Genomic DNA, 18183 nt, shown 5'->3' with positions numbered 1-18183 from the left:
GTTTAATTCCTCGACTGGTGCTCTCACGAGGAGATTTAGCAACACCGTGAAGTGATCTGATTGGCTAAACTCAGCAGCTGATAAAATGACAACGATGGATCTCTACACAGGATGGCTGGTGCAAGACCAACTACAATAATATCAGACCTTATAACAAAAACAAAATGGCCGACGCATCGGTTCAATGTAAACACGCCTGCGATACGTAAACATAACCTTTTGATTATCGTATTGAATTGCTAAGCTGTCAATAATAACGAACAGAATACTTTACTGTGGGTAATAGACCAATACCATCTAGGAATATCCTATATTTAGATAAGCAATATGTGGATAACTCAAAATATAAATATTTTCTATGAACGAGTATGGTAAAGGAAATAGGTAACATAGGATTGCATTCTAAAATAACAATCTTGGGGGGAATATTTGATGCAGTTCAATTCAGTCAATTGATTAATCAATCACCAATGATCCGAATTTAAGGCTGTCGTCCAAGTCGCAGATTACGTATCAATTGTCCACCTAGTCCTTTCTTAAGTGATTTCAAAGAAGTTGGAAACGTATCTAATTGGTGTTGATATAGTAGGGAGCACCCTTGGTAAATTATTCCAGACCTTATTCTTCTTCCTATAAATCAGTACTTGTTTTAGAAATGCATACCATACGTTTTAAAATATAAATATAATAGCCTACCTCGTTCAATAAATACGTTAGAAACATAACCTTGCCGCAAATTTCAATTCTCTCATAACAATTATTCTGATAATGATCCACCAAACTGCTACATCTGTTTCACTGCAGATAATCGATAGGGGAATCAATTTGAAGTTCTCTGGTAGCATATGAATTTTCGTATAAAGCACTTTAACACCCAAATCGTTGACAACGTAAATATCCTACGTACTGTGACACTATATCAGTTGATACCTTGTCCTCTAATTTTAACAAAGAGAATGTAATCTTCATTCACAGCTAAAATGAATAGCTTTATCACTTTTTATAACCTCACTTTTAAAATCCTCAAAAGGTATGGTAATTGAGAAATGTACTAGGATTGGTAACAACACAGAGTTTTGGCCTTATCCGGAAAAAACGGCTCATCAAGTACAGGGAACACATCCTCTCCATTAACGAATGTTTTAATGCACCCTAATACATTACTTGTAACTACGAAATAGTCACGATGAATTAAGTACACTTGATCTGAATGTAAGTGCATCTGCTGTAATATGAATTACATCCAGGTATGCAATATGATATATCAAAATAGTTTTAAAACCAAATTTCAATAAAAACATCACTACACTAACGTTTCCTAATAAAACCAAACCAACAGAAAGAACTAAACAGATGCTTCGCACATGCTCATGTTTACGTTTGAACAAACCGATCGGGGCGCCATTTTAACTAATATCGATAGCTGCATTAAGGTCTGATATATTGTAGTTGGTCTTGGCTGGTGGCTTGGGTAGCAGTAAGCCGAATAAAGATGGCAGCGAGCGCACGGCGCAGTACACCACGACGAGCGTGCGTGCTTTGTTTATGCTTAGTTCAGGGACGCCGGGTCTCCTGATTGTAGTTCCACGGGTGCTCTGTGCTGTTTTATTGCAATACCCCACACATTCACAAAGGAATTAAGATGAAATACATCAACGAAAAATCACTAGTTTAGATATTTCACTCGCTGAATTGAAACCACGCGTTACTTCTGCATGTTAGTAAAATATAAACAAACAAGCGAGCCATGCTTGTACTACTACGATTAACACAGACACGAAGTCCTAAATGTAAATAATACAAGTACATAATATATTTAAACTATCAAAGTATACGTGTGTGGCAGATATAAATTGAGTACTATTTTGGAAGAGGTGCAACATTCTCTTCGTCAGTTCAAATTACAATATTGCCTAACGTAACGTAATTGTATTGATTACGTAGTAAACAAGTGACTGTCAGCATGCCGAAGTGTACTTCTATGGCAAATACGCCGCGAAATACTTGAATATCCAGCGAAAAGCACACAGTAAACTATCATTATACCGTTACAGGAGAAGTGGGTGTGGTTCTGGGCTTTTAAATGTCCTGCGGGCTCATATGAAATGGCTTCTACAAGCTTTAAACAAGCCGGAATTACTAAAATAAAACATTTTCTGAAAGAGGAAGAATAGGGCTATATTTGTATGAATAAACAGAAAAACCGAGTTTTTGGCTCAAAATACTAAACATCCAGTCATACCTCCCCTTAAGAATGCATAATTTCGTGGCATACATGTGTAAAATTTACATTAATGTTTCCCGAAACTGTTTTTCACTCGTATTGTATTGACGATCGCTAATTGCATGTATTCAGCACCTAAGTTAATATTTGTCGGCCGTTATTATACACTCATTTTTAATGCTATCCCGAAGATTTACTGACCTCGGAATGACGTGTCGGTGTTCCCAATGTATGCTTTGAGTGAACATGTCCCTTTATTTTTAATTATTCCAATGCGCCATTAACTGCGATTTAAAATGGTTTATATGATCATTGCTTCCCCGTAAGGAGAGCTCTAGGATGGGTATATCAACATGGCGGACCGCGCACTCAACTTGGCGTACTTTCTCCTGCAGCGGAGAGCTGCCATCAGCGATCCATGTATAGAGATCAGTGGAGATATCGAGTTATTTATTTAAATTTATTTATCAGCGTGGCCAACCCTCTAAGGCTCATACACCCCGTTCTCGTTGTTCCTGACCAGCCTGTATATGCAATGGTCCTAATCTGGTAGTCCGCTTGTATGATCTCGAACACAGACTTGAGGAAGCAAATCTGGACTCGCCACTTCTTCGCGACCTTCTGACATTTATCTGAGGTCCGATCATGAGCCCAGTTGTACAGTCGGATCCGTTTCCCCACGTCCACCCTGTATGCAGGGAAGTACAGTATTTACTATCCTGTTACTGCGGTGGTTTGAAATGTACTGTGATATCTTGTATGTAAATGAACATGTGCATTAAAACGCCACCCAGCGCTCCAGCTACAGGATATAACCACAAACATTTAAAATCCCCGGCACGCGCGGGAATCCAACCCGAGGTGCTGTGAGCTGGAGGCCTGTAACGCTGACCGTTCAGCTATGTAACTGAACCACAGTTGTTATATATAATTTATTTAAGTGCAATGCTATTACAATTATGAACAATTAGTGTGCGCTAACACAGAATTCACTCATTACTATTTAATGTGTTTATATTCGTTTTCAACCGAACCATTTTCCTTCATCGAAAAATTATTCTAATTTTGTGCTAGAACAACATCCCGCCCCATAGTTACTGGCTTCTCACCAAGGTGAGGATGGTTGCCTAGTTGTACTTCCTCTGAAAACAACAATCAGCACCACTACTCTTACCATGCCGGCCACAGTTAAAATCTCAAACAATGCACATTTAAACGTGCTGCGGATTACCGAGCGAGTTGACCGCCCGGTTGGGAACGTCAAAACTGAACTATGGCAAGAGGCAATACGATAAGGACTGCGGCGGACAGAACTATTGAGTTCTCTTCGTACATACGACGGTATCACATACCTTATCTTCATTCCTGCGAAACACACAATAGTGTACCCATAAGAAGATACGACCGAACAAAGTCATATGCGATAAAAACCTCAAAATCACCGAGCTCGATAGCTGCAGTCGCTTAAGTGCGTACGGTACCTTAATTAAGGCCACGGCCGCTTCCCTCCTACTCCTAGCCTTTCCCTTTCCCATCGTTGCCATAAGACATATCTGTGTCGGTGCGACGTAAAGCAAATAGCAAAAAAAAGCGTACTGTGTCAAGAAAACAAAACAGAAGGTCCTAGCTATGAGTTAGGACGAGCCCCGAGGAGTAGGCCAAAACGAACCAAAAAAAATTATGTTTCAAACAGAGGCGTAACAAACCTAATACGGGGGCTGCCTGGAGGAAACACGATCTAACAGGTTGAAAGTCGATCAGCAAAACTATCTGCAGTGCCAAATAGTTTGCATCCGCCAAGACACTAACTTGGCGGATATTCGCGGATATCTACATCCGTGCAGAGCTCTGCCTATAAGACAGACAGAGTTGCATTGCGGTTAGGGTATCGCAGCTGTGAGCATGTACTCGGGAAATAGTGGGTTTGAAACCCACTGTTGATAAAGCTGAGAATGGTTTTCCGTGGTTTTCCATTTTCACACCAGGTAAATGCTGCAGCTGTACCTTCTGTAAAATAAGGCCGCGGCCGCTTCCTTCACACTCCTAGACCTTTCCTATGTGTCGGTGCAACATGAAGTGAAATTGTATTTGTTAATGTTACTGTAAGAGTACAAAACTAATTTATTAATATAATTTAGTTTGAACGTTAGATGTTTTGTAAATAAATGTGTTCCTATCTTTTATCTTTCAATTTTAGGAACTTTACTGAACTCACATTTGAGTAGAAAGGAACTGGACCATGCAGCCTACATTCTGGGATGTAAAGGCATTCACGATTTCACTGGTATTCATGGATAGGTGATTCGATACTGAGGAGGCTGAGTTCACTGAGTCTGTCTTGGGTCTCATAACATTTTGTAGCTAGTTCTTTACAAGTTTCAGCTTCAAAAATGATCGTTTTGCGTAAGAAACAGTGACAGGAATAATTAGGTCTAAAATATGATATTTTGGTGCCAATTTTCACCGTTTCTTTAATAATAACTTGGCGAAGATATTTGTTAGAATGCGTCCCGCTCGTGTTACGAGACACACTTCTCTCAAACTCAACACAAGAATAATAATTTGCTGGCAGGTGCAACCACCGGACAATTACTCTACAAATTCACTGTGAAAACAAACTTTTTCAGCCCATTCTGCAAACACATCACGATGTCACCTTTCGCGAGCAGAGTGGCGTTCGTGTAATGTTTATTCATTCATTTTCTTGTCTGTGGGGCCCCTTAAGCTCTGTTGGCCCTAAGGTTACCACACTGGCTTCAAACCATCGCCCAAACATTTCCTCTTTAATTATCAAATTAACTTCCATACTTTTAAAATAGTGTTCGTCATTGTTTGACTGCAAATGTTGAAAGCTGTGGTGAACTGTTCCATGATTTCTCTTCCTGATAGGGAGATGGAACTCTCTCTCCTCCTTCATAATGCACTCTTCAATAACTGAGCTCATTTTATTACCAACACTTGAGCTGGTTGTGACAGCTGAGGCTTTCTACCGCCTCTCAAGAGGAAGTATTATTCAGCAAGGATTATTGGCCTCCTTCGTTCGAACTGATGTATGGAGCTATTCATTTGTACTACAACATCTGTTTGTCTCACAACTCAAAGATCTTTAGCGGCCGTTATTTCTTAGAAGAGTGATAAATACATTCTTAAGACTAGTAACATTATTCAACGTATTTGGTCCCCTAGAGATGAGCGCTGTCTGTTCAAAGGAACTATTTCTTGTTACCATTGATGCTTTCACGGTCCGTACTTATAGACATACTTTTGGGCTTATGCTGTGTCAAGGAAATAAGGTGAAATTATTTACGTTTCGCAGAGAACTTTGCTCTGCGTCTTCAGAAGAAAATCACGACTGTTGACGAGGAAGACTCTCCAAGAATGAGGACTGAATTTAGACGTTAATAATAGAAGTTGAAGAGGTACCTTCATTCATCACCAGATGGCCCACTTTATGCGGTACAGTGCATTCGAAGCGGAAGCTGACGGAACTATCAGAAACAATCAGAGAGGGGGTCGCATAACAGGTGTACACACATATGAAAGTATGACATTTACACAAGCCTGGAATGTTTCAATTCAGATGTTTCGTTAAGGCCATATGGTCTGAAACCGTGGTTATCTGATTCGAGTCCCGTTGGTCGAAACAATTTTCAAATGTTGGCCGCCAAGCTCTCCATACCTGAAACCGCAGAAAATGGGGTCGGGACTTGGACATATGCATAAGTTAATTTTAGTTAAAACATAAAGCACAGTAAACGGCATTCATTTCCCTCGAATCTTTGCGCTGTGAGACACAGCTGTGAGATAAGAGCAGACGCGCACTTTCCCACTTGCCATGTTAATGCACGCGGATAAATCAGGATTGTGATGAATCAAGCGGGTCAAAGAATCAAGCCGTTGACATCGTACGATATGATGAACAGCTGATGTTTGACCCGCAGACAATGCTGCCCCGCTATTGTCCGGCACTGTGGTTATATTTAGTCTCTTTAGGAACACTGAGTGGCCGAATTTGCATATCATTATTTTTATAATGAAACGTTAGCCTTGATACTACAGGGTGCCCCACACTTAGCGTGTGCAGCCAACTCTAGGTGGATCAGCGGTAAAGTACAGGTCTTAGATCCGAAGAGAACGCAGGTTCAAACCCGACACAGCTTGTCGGAGCTTTGAAGGGCGAGAAAGTTCCATATCGTACCGGTACGATGTAAATGAACTCTGGTGACAGATTTCAGTCATAGATCGGCCAACAGAGATACAGTTTACTCTGAGTAAACCTGAACGTAGAAATTCACGTTCCGACAGCCTAAATGGCGTCACTACCTGCACAGGGTATACGAGTGCCTCAGACGGTTGAGTGCCCAACTTGCCAGGTTCGATCCTGGCTCAGTTCGGTGCTATTTGAAGGTGCTCAAATACAGGTTCGCTGGATGCAGAGTGTGTCTAGGCCCATACGTGGCCACGCCTCTACTCCTCTGCATTCGGTAGACGGAGAGGCGCTGGTCCCCACCGTCGGCTGTCCTGAGAATGGTTTTCCGTGGTTTTCCATTCTTCTGCTCTAAGGGGTATGCCGGGACAGTTCCTAGTATAGACCACGGCCGCCAACCTTCTCACCTTATGCGATACATCTCCTTCACCGTAAGAAATCTCCTGGCCTGAGAGTTGACGTTACAGCCCAGAGTAGTAGTAGTAGTAGTAGTAGTAGTAGTAGTAGTAGTAGTAGTAGTAGTAGTAGTAGTAGTTTTTTTTTTGTTATGGCAGGGGAAAATCTTTTAAAGACACCACTCTGTGTGGGAGTTGGATTTCCACCAACTAAAAACCCCTGCCCTCTTCACTCAAACCATTCTGGAACTGCTTGTCGGCATGACATCAGAATGGAGTGATGTATGTTATTAAGTTCTTCCTTTCTCTTCTTTCTCCTTCATCCCCATAATGCTTGTCGCCATTGCCTTTACTGTGTTCCAGGCAAACGGGCTCTCTAACATAATCTGAACCAGATTCCCTGGCGTGAGTTGTCGGCCAAGTTGTTGGCAGGCTTTTCTTCGTTCTTCTTCCCATCGAACACAGTAGAAAAAGGTGTGTTCTACTGTATCCCTTTCAGAACAGTACCAACAACCATCTCCCTGCGTCTTTCCCATCTTCATGGCGTATACGCCGAATCTTCCATGTCCTGTCAGGATCTGCGACAGATAGTAATCTACCTGCCGATGTCTACATTTAAGCCAGTCTCCTATGTTGGGTATTAGCTTTTTTGTCCATTGGCCGACATCGGTTGTGCCATCCCATCGGTCTTGCCACTCTAGTAAGAGTTGGTTCCTCGAGGCTTTCTTTTCCTCAGCAGATATAGTTGCACCCCTTTCATGCCAAAGTTTTCTCTCTGCAACGAGGAGGTCAATGGGAATACTGGCAGCTACAACTTGTAAAGCTGCTGTCGAAACAGTTCGATATGCACAGGTAACTCTGAGCAGCATTTTCCTCTGTACTCTTTCCATAGCTCTTCGGTGAATCTTCCTCCTGAGTGCATTGTGCCAGATAGGTGCAGCATAAAGTAAAATGGAATATACTGCAGAGCACATAATCTGTCTCTTAACTGTTCTTGGTCCCCCGATGTTAGGCATAAGTCTGGCTAATGCCGATGCCTTCTTCTCTGCCTTTTGGGTTACTGCCTTCACATGTGCACCAAATGTGCAATAATTCCTGTCAATAAGAACCCCAAGGTATCGTACAGACTTTCCTGGGATAATCACTGTATCATTTAATAAGAAACGGACATTTTTCCAATTCCTGGAACCTTTCAAAATTACAGCCTCAGTCTTATGTGGAGCCAATCTCAACTTATTATTTACCATTCAAAGGTTAACTCGTCTCAGTGATTCATTTACTCGGAAGGTCAGTTCTTCTACATTCTCTGCTATTACCACTATTGCAAGGTCATCTGCATAACCAATAGATGTTGTCCCTTTTGTCAGCTGCAGGCGTAAGACACCATCATATAGAATGTTCCACAAGGTGGGTCCTAGGACAGATCCCTGTGGAACGCCAGCACTCATTTCAAGATCTTCTAAATCATGAAATCGTATTATTCGTCCTTTGAAGTACTTAACGATTATTTGTTGTAGATACTGAGAAATGTTCATCCTACGAAGTTCTCTCAAAATAATGCTCCAAGAAGCAGTGTTAAAAGCATTTTTGACATCTAGCGTTATCAAGGCAGCCCATTTCTCACTGCTTTCTGCCTGTATTTGAATCACTCTCTCAATAGCTTGGGTTGTGGTTCTACCCTTTCTAAATCCAAACTGGTTCGAAGAAAGTCCTCCCTGTTGTTCAAGTTCTTTCTCCAGTCTAGTTTTAATCAATCCTTCGTAAAGTTTGCTCAAGGTGTTTAATAAGCACAGTGGCCTGTATGCTGATGGATCTAATGATAGTTTCCCTGCCTTCAATAACAGCACTAGCTTGGCTACTTTCCACTCATCGGGGAATTCACGCTTTTTTAATAAATCATTGAAGACTGATAAGATCCAACCAGGTGCCACCTCAACTGCATACTTGATGGCTTCTGGTGGGATTCCATCTACACCTGGTGCCTTACCAGTCTTCATATTGCGTGCTACCTCTTGTAACTCAACCACAGTGAACGGTTCTGCAACACAAAAATCTGATTCCGTTTCAAGTCTGTCATTAGTACAAGGGAACAACTCCATTGCTATGGCTTTCCTTCTATCAGCTGGGAGCTGAACTGGTACCCTGTTGATTATTCGACCGGTCACTATCTTATATCCCGCTCCCCAGATATCACTGTCTAGATCTTCGCATAGCTTTTGCCAGAGATTTCTCTTAGAATCCTTTATTAGCTTCATTAGTTGCCTCTTTGATGCCTTATAGTCAGCTTCTAATGGTATTAAGTTGACCTGGCTGATTTTTTTCCTAGATCTTGTAAGAATTCGTCTCTTGCGATTGCAGTCTTTCCTTTGCATGTCTATTTCATTGTTCCACCAGTAAGGGACTCGTGTTTTATATTTTGTTGATCCCCTCAATCGGCTGGTCCTACAAGCATCTTTAAGAGCAGTAGTTACATCTTTTAGAGTATGTTGCACTGTATCTACAGTTTGTGACATCCACTCGATTGCAATTTTAAAGGTTTCCCAATTATAGTTCCACACCGTTTTCGTGATATCATTAAGCTTCTTCGATCCCTTAACTTGAAAGTAAATAAAACGATGGTCGCTGAGAGATTCATCTTCCATAACTTCCCAGTCAACAATGAATGATGCTATACCCTGCGTTGAGCAGGTGACGTCTATGAAAGACTCTGAGTTCCCTCTGGAAAAAGTTGGTAAGATTCCAGTGTTATGAACCACCAAGTCTAGGGTCGCTATCCATTCTGCCCAATATTCTCCCCTACGATCTGAAGTTGGTGCCCCCCACAGAGGCGACTTGACATTTAGGTCTCCGAGAATGATAGATTCAATACCTGACGCCATGCAGTCCTGAACTATTGCATCTACTTCAGCTTTGAAAATATCAAAAGGGATGTTAGGAGAGATATAGCAACAATAAATCTGATATTGCTGAAGTTGAATACACAAATATCCTTCTTCTGCCCTTATGCTTAGCACCTCCAACTTATCATTTAAAAAATATGCAGCTACATCACATCTTTTGTCCGTGAACCAACCACCTTCGGCTACTCGCCTTCTGTTTGGCTCGCTAACAAGCACTAAGTCTACTTTCTTTTCCAAGGCTGTCGTAGTAGTAGTAGTAGTAGTAGTAGTAGTAGTAGTAGTAGTAGTAGTAGTAGTAGTAGTAGTAGTAGTAGTAGTAGTAGTAGTAGTAGTAGTAGTAGTAGTAGTAGTAGTAGTAGTAGTAGTAGTAGTAGTAGTAGTAGTAGTAGTAGTAGTAGTAGTAGTAGTAGTAGTAGTAGTAGTAGTAGTAGTAGTAGTAGTAGTAGTAGTAGTAGTAGTAGTAGTAGTAGTAGTAGTAGTAGTAGTAGTAGTAGTAGTAGTAGTAGTAGTAGTAGTAGTAGTAGTAGTAGTAGTAGTAGTAGTAGTAGTAGTAGTAGTAGTAGTAGTAGTAGTAGTAGTAGTAGTAGTAGTAGTAGTAGTAGTAGTAGTAGTAGTAGTAGTAGTAGTAGTAGTAGTAGTAGTAGTAGTAGTAGTAGTAGTAGTAGTAGTAGTAGTAGTAGTAGTAGTAGTAGTAGTAGTAGTAGTAGTAGTAGTAGTAGTAGTAGTAGTAGTAGTAGTAGTAGTAGTAGTAGTAGTAGTAGTAGTAGTAGTAGTAGTAGTAGTAGTAGTAGTAGTAGTAGTAGTAGTAGTAGTAGTAGTAGTAGTAGTAGTAGTAGTAGTAGTAGTAGTAGTAGTAGTAGTAGTAGTAGTAGTAGTAGTAGTAGTAGTAGTAGTAGTCAAGTATGTCAGCCTCGTGTCTGTAGACTGACTTGCACTTAAAATACTTCTGGGACAAACTTCCGGCACCCACGCGTTTCCCAAAACGCGTCAAAAGTAGTTAGTGGGACGTATTATTATTATTCTTGCATCGAGCCCGCCTGGTTGCCATGGTCGTTAAGTCGTTAAAGTCTAAACGGTCTGACACCGTGGTTAGCGGGTTCGAGTCCCGTTGGTCGAAACATTTTCACCTTCAGAATGTTGGGCGACAGGGTAGGGGAGGTGGCGGCATATCATTTCTAATCACTAGATTTCGTGCCAAAATCCCGAATTCAATTCCAAACCTCTGCGCAATGGTCACATGGAGTGAGGGTATATGACGCTGTTGATAGCGATTCGTCCGTCGGATGGAGACGTTAAGCCTTGAGCAGACCCCTTAGTGCCGGCACCAAATTTCTCCCTCTCCCTTCTTGCCGTCATATATCACGTCATCTCATTAACTCCTCTGATGAGGTTGACGTCAGGAGGGGCATCCGATCATAAACCCCGCCACGGCAGATTCATCTCACCTCACACCCGACCCCTAGAGAAACATACAAACATTATTCTCGCACCAAACACACGCTACCCTTAATACATACATTGCCGTGACAGGAGATGCTTATTGATCCTTAAATATGCCAGTGGCAAATGGATACTGAAGCTTGGGAAAACTTTAATAATCTGGACAGCGAGTGACTGCGCGGTTTGGGTCTCGTAACTATCAGCTCGCATCCGGGTGATAGTGGGCTCGAACCTTACTGTCGACAGTCCCATGTTCACACCAGGAAAATGCTGTATCTTATTTGAGGCCATGGCCGCTTCCATCCCACTTCTACCCCTTTCCTATCCCAATGTCGCCATAATACCTATCTGTGTCGGTGCGACACAAAGAAAATTACAAACAAATAATAATAATAATAATAATAATAATAATAATAATAATAATAATAATAATAATAATAATAATAATGCGGAAGTGAAGGTGACAGTTCTATGGACACTTGTTGAGGGCGGACAGTGACAGACTGACGAAGAGAAACTTTGAATTCTTCAGGAAGACGAAGACAGAGCTGGAATAGTTTCGAGAAATGAGATTGGACTTGGCTAAAATGGTGGTTCCGGAAGATTATATCATGGACAAAAATCAATTTAGACAACTCGTCAAAAAGTTCCGCGGTTTCCAGAAGACTCGGAAAACGCTAGTGAGGAAGGGGAAGTCCTACACGCAAGAGCAGAAGAAGAAAGTTGCAGAGAGTGAAGGTAGAGAAGGCTAAAAATACTGCAAAGATTGTAAAACGTGGTCCATAGACGGCCGAAACGAATAATAATAATAATAATAATAATAATAATAATAATAATAATAATAATAATAATAATAATAATAATAATAATAATAATAATAATTTCTTGTGGATATTGGTAGACTGGTGTTGCTCTTGCACGGCAGACCCTCCGACGAGGATAGGCAGCATCTGCCCTATGTGGGAAACTGCGTGTTGTGTAGTGTGTGAGTTGCACCAGTGTTGGGGACAGCACAAAACCCCAGTCCCCGACCGAAGGGAATTTAACCATTTAAGATTAAAATCCCGAACCCGACCAGGAATCTAAACCAGGGCCCTCTGAACCGAAGGTCACTACACTGCTTTGATCATTCAGTCAAGGAGACAGACAAGGAAGAACAACCTCCTCCTCGTCTTCCCTTCAGGACCATCTTCGTGTCTAAATTATAAGACTTTCGGTTCAGAGGTATCTCGGTTCAGTTCCCGACCATGTCGAGGATTTTAACTACGTGTGGTTAATTCCCTGGCTCGGAGACTGGGTATTTGTGTTAATACGCTCCTCTTCGTAGCCTATACGCACAAAACATCACACTGCCAACCACTAGAGGAATATGCAATGATGAGTGCATCCCTCCGTATACGGTTAGAGTGAAGAAGGCCAAAAACTCGGCTACCGGGCGAGTTGGCCGTGCGGTCAGAGGCGCGCGGCTTTGAGCTTGCACCCGGGAGATAGTGGGTTCGAATCCCACTGTCGGCAGCCCTGAAGATGGTTTTCCGTGGTTTCCCATTTTCACACCAGGCAAATGCTGGGGCTGTACCTTAATTAAGGCCACGGCAGCTTCCTTCCAACTCCTAGGCCTTTCCTATCCCATTGTCGCCATAAGACCTGTCTGTGTCGGTGCGACGTAAAACCACTAGCAAAGAAAACTCGGCTAAATCGACTCGGAGAATGTGGGAAAAAGACCAAGGAAGGAGCGGTTCCCTTGAGGCCCCAGATCGAGTCTCCTGCAACAGACAGGAACTGCAATGCGCCAGAGAGTGGAGCACTGACATTCATTATACGGAGCAATGAACTGACCTGCCGGAAGTGACTAATATCCTTCTTAAGAACGGGAAAGTTGTCACGACTTATTACATCTCATCTAGTGACGATTAGCGTACTCAGGATGAATTATTGTGAAGGTGGAAGGGCAAATGACTTGGAAAGTGTTCACATTTCCTGACTAAGTGCATTCAGATAGTTAAAAAAAAACTGTGCGGATTTCTATGCAGTAAAAGGTTAGATTTTAATGAGTCGAAGGCTTCCTCTGGCGTACACGAAAGTCAGTACGAAAAATTGCATAAATATTAGGGGTTTTAAAGGGCCGTGCCCCTAATGATTATGCAACTCTTTAAGCAGGAGTGTTGTGCGGTCTTGAAACTTTCTACTCGGTTAAACACAATCTATTACTGGTTACAAATCCGCTTCCCAATAATTGCCTCCCTCTACACGCGTGTTCGGCTGTAGGGAGGTCGGTGGCATCATGGCATTCGTCTTGGCGTTGTATATAATACATCCACTCTATCTGCCCGATCAGTTGGGCTCTCAACTTGAGGACCAAGGGCCGCTAGTTGAGGGGTGGTGGGTGAGGTCTGATCCTTCCAGGAATGAAGGTACCGCCAAAGGGAAGACAAAGGCCACGAAGGGCATGACAATGAAAGACTCCCGAGGCCTCGAATGCTCTAATACCGTCCGAGTCGGTAAAGAACAAGAGTTAACCAAGGGAGGTCATATACGGACGATGAAAGTGAGGAGCGTAACACAAGTAAGTGGAAGGAATGCTAGGACTCGGCTAGGGTAGCCGTAGTCACTGACCCACTTTCCCAAGTTGAAAGCCTCTGGGACCCCTTTTAGACGTCTCTTACGACAGACAAGGGATACCGTGAATGTATTCTACCAACCCCATCCACAGAAGGTACTATTAAGTCACCCTGGTGGAATTAGTTATAGGCCTACACTGCAACTAATGATACAATTCTAAGGACCATTTCCCCATGTACATACAGTATGTCCATCTGGAGTTTCGTCGTCCTGTAATTCTGTTCTTTCTATGTTTGGTTCCATACTTGACACGTGCACTTCACCCTCCTCAGTTTCTGACTACTACTATCAGAAATTCCGGTCGAATACGAAACAGAGTACCTGCTCTACACAGGTTGATCTGGACCTTTCATTGTTCTTCACTAAACGTTTTGTGTCTATTCATGTCGACAACTTCGTCCGCTTACAGTATTACTAAGTATACAGTGTTTCTGAAAATGAGTTTGGGGAAAAGGAGCCAAAATTGTTGAATTAATAACTTAGTAAAGTAAGGTTCGGACAGCTCTGCAAACTGCATTTTAATGCTCTCTCAATGTTTCTTTTATTATTATTTATTCTATCGATTTTGGCCAGCTGTGGACCACGTAAATAACTCCTCATGATTTAAACTTTCTTTGGCGCCAGTACTCCTTCATCCTCCTGCTTGCTGCTTCTTTTCTTTCAGCCGTCCATTGTTGTTTCTTCTTGGTCGCTGTTTCTGGCTCTAGGAAACCCTTAAATGTGTGTAGCTTGTTTCTGAAGGTGGTTCTATTGTGGATGTCTTGATGTGTGATGTTCATTTCTTGCAAATCCTTCTTCGTGTTAACAAACCATTTTTCATAAGAGCTGCCTTTCCTATTGGGCTTATTGAAGTGGTTAAAGATTTTCTTGGCAAGTCTGTTATCAGGCATTCTTGAAATATGTCCAAAAAATTTAACTCTTCGCTTTCGAATGACATCTGAAATGTTTCTTTTATATTTTCACATTTTGTTTGTTTTCTTTAAAAGGCAGTTTACGCTATATTTTTCTAGTTAACGAGCTAAATTATTCTTGAAATGCGAGAAATCAGGTAAAGCCTATTTGTCTCTTCCAATCTGTCTAGTATTTAAGCCTCTGTACGGTGAATTTTATATGTAGGTTTCGTTTCAGAAAAATGCAGGTTAGTTTACTCATTAGCTGCAACTATGTGCTTTTCCGGCTGTCAGTTTCATTGAACAACCTATAGCGGTTGTTTCAAATTACAATGGAGGACTTGTAAAAAGATCACCTAATATTTATCTGTGATATAAAACGTATTCCTTTATTTTGCATTTATTTTGCCGCGGAAATCTAACCTAACAACATTAACAGCGCTCTGTATCTGATATCTTTTTCCGATGTTTGTGTTCTGTATATGTAGTTTTTTCATAGTTTTAGAGGACTGAAAGGGAAAATATTATCAGTTCTTCACCATCACGTCACATTTTCCTGGAATTAAGAATTTTTTTTTTGTTATTGTATTTACGTACCTTTCCATTACACATCAAATGTTGTAATTCGTACTCTTGCTTAGCCTACCATTTGGTTACAAACTGTCAGTAATTTACTCAACTCCTTCTGTGTGCATATACAAAACAACGCCTTTTTGCGAATTCCTGAAAACATTCAAATATTTATTAGTGTAAAATTTGGTGTGAAAGAAATAAAAATATGAAATTACATTTTTGAGATCTATGAAAAAATTCCTTTTAGGAATTATTGTTAATTTCTAGACGCAGAAATCTCGGCAAACACAGTCTTATTGCGATATTCCTGAAAAAATATTAAAATTACTCTAAAACGTGACATAGTAGAAATAAGCGCATTGCATTCTTAAATTTTAAGTAAATGTACATTTAGGAACCATTATTTATTGTTAAACATTTAACTTGTATATTGATAATATTAATAATAATATAATTATAATAATATTAATTTTTCAGATATCGACTTCGCATCCTGCGAGCGGCCATGTCATGAGCTGGAGTGGCCAATGATCTGTCGAGTGAAGCTCACCGTGGAGATGTATCAGACCCTTTCCAGGTTGGTGAACTGTCCTGATTGACAGGGTTTGGGTATTTATAAGATTTAAAAAGTATGTCATCAATAAACAAGCAAAACTAATGTTAAATATATTTTATCCTAAGAGGTGTCCGGCTGCAAGGTTAAATGGTTATCTTGCTGACCTTTGGTCCAGAGGATCCCGGGTTCGATTCCCGCCCGTGTCGGAGATTTTAACCTCCACCATTAGTTAATTCCAGTGGCTTGCTGTGGCTGGTTATGTGTGACGTCTTGGGTATTATAATTCATTGTAGGTAGGGCTCCATTCTCAGAAACACGCAGGTCAGCTGTACCGCGTCAAGGCGAAGACCTGAACCAGACCTCTCCGGAGGCCACAGGGCGTTAATAATAATTTTAAGAAGTCACAGAGTCTGAGAATAAGTCGCGGTAGCTGGTAGTAAGTAACAGATACTACACTCTAAGGTACAAACATTGGTAACTCTCTGAGACAGATGCATGTTTACTAATATGCGTACTTGTAATTACAGTAAACGTGTAACCAAAACACAATTCGCACTACCACTTCGAAGCTTCAGAACAGCAAGAGTCTCCGCGGACGGGAAAGATGTTTATTGTCAGGCCTTGAGACTTGAGATAAACGCATGCGCGGCAACCTCGCCACTTCTCGTCACAGGACCATAGTATCCGTGTCGATGTGTCGTACAGCAAATTGTAAGAAAACAAAAGAAAAGGCACCCTCTTTCTAGCCTTTTCCCAATTACTTATGTTTACCATTAATCTTGATTAAGCTCGTTTTACGGCCCGTGCCCTTCCTAACGCGAACCCGCTGCGCAGAAATGTGTTTACTGTCGCTTGTTTATGCTGTGGTTGATAGTGATGTATGTACACGAAGATGTCCATTAAGACAAACACAAACACCCAGCGCGGAACTTGAGGAGTTGACTAGACGGAGAAAAATTATAGGCTCAGCCGGGAATCGAAGACGGCACCCTTTGGTCCTAAGGCCACGATACTGACCGTTCAGACAAGAGCAGTAGTGGCGCTGAGAATCTCCCTCCCCCCCAATTATTGAAAATGGCCCCTCGTCTCCTGATAAGGAAAGTTACAAGTTTATTTTGTAGTACAGGGTTGTATATTATTACAATGAACAACAAGGACGCAACGACGATAATAATAATAATAATAATAATAATAATAATAATAATAATAATAATAATTTAGTTTTCAAATCCGAAGGAATTAAAATATGGTACGAACACACGCAAAAGAAATGCATAACCAAATCACGCTGACCGTCACAAGATTCAGAAATAATCTCGTTCCTAGGAACAAATAATTTACAACTCAACCGTCCATCGTAAGCCTACTTAGCTACACTGACTGCCGAGAGTTATAAACAGGCTGGAAACTTCAGTATTTAGAGGTTAGATAAGGAGGATGTCTTTGTTATCGCATCTTCACCGACTACTGGCTTCTCAGAACTGGCTAATTACTTCAAAAGTCTTGTTGATTGTTGTGAGTGGCAGCAAGGAATGGTTATTATTGGATCACGTTTGGAAACCCACATTCTTTTGAGAAATAACCACCGTACTCCTACTGACGAAAGAAGCTCTGCACTACGACACCCAAAGTTTGGAATTAAAAATGAAAATCCACGGCCTTTTTCCAGTCATCTGACCGGGTCAGGAATGGAATGAATGAAGCCCCTATCTAGCGGCGAGGATAGGAACTGTGCCGGCTGCCGAAGCCTGTCGCACTCCTCTGGGGCAATGATTAATGACTCACAGATACCATGATATTGGAAAGATCGCTGAAATGAAATATGACAGGGAAAACAGGAGTACCCGTAGAAAAACCTGTCCCGTTTCCACTTTGTCCAGCACAAATCTCGCATGGAGTGACCGGGATTTGAACCATGGAACCCAGTCGTGAGAAGCCGGCGCGCTGCCGCCTGAGCCGCGGAGGCTTTTCCTAAGTTTGGAATAACACAATGTAATACAAATAATACTGTGTTATGTGCTGTAGCTTTATCTACATGTATAATCACTCTTCAGTTACTGAATTAAGAAACAATCATGGGCCCCTCACCAAGCCATTCCCCACTCCCCCCCCCTACCCGCCCCGCGGGGTCTGTGGGGTCCTTATCCCCGCCACTGGCCACAAGAGCTGGGTAAATGACATTAATAATAATAATAATAATAATAATAATAATAATAATAATAATAATAATTTAGTTTTCAAATCCGACACAGATAGGTCTCTTGGTGAAGTAGGAAACGGCTAGGAGTGGAAAGAAAGAGGCCGTGGCCTTAATTAAGGTACAGCCCCAGTATTTGCCTGGTGTGGAAAATAGGAAACTACGGAAAACCATCTTGATGG

The 18183-nt window shown here is 41.5% G+C and overlaps 1 protein-coding gene across 1 annotated transcript in view; it reads left to right on the top strand.

Annotated features, from left to right (window-relative positions):
• LOC136878735 (uncharacterized) overlaps positions 1-18183 on the top strand; it is a 177385-nt gene that overhangs the window by 72459 nt on the left and 86743 nt on the right. Inside the window, exon 2 of the mRNA XM_067152191.2 lies at positions 15726-15825. Within this exon, the coding sequence (XP_067008292.2) occupies positions 15726-15825 (100 nt within the window). The remainder of the gene's footprint in view (positions 1-15725; positions 15826-18183) is intronic.

The sequence above is a fragment of the Anabrus simplex genome, chromosome 8, assembly GCF_040414725.1.
Source record: "Anabrus simplex isolate iqAnaSimp1 chromosome 8, ASM4041472v1, whole genome shotgun sequence".
NCBI classification, from domain to species: Eukaryota; Metazoa; Arthropoda; class Insecta; order Orthoptera; family Tettigoniidae; genus Anabrus; species Anabrus simplex.
Note: the sequence above shows the minus strand (reverse complement) of the source record. Positions and strands in the feature narration are given on the sequence as shown.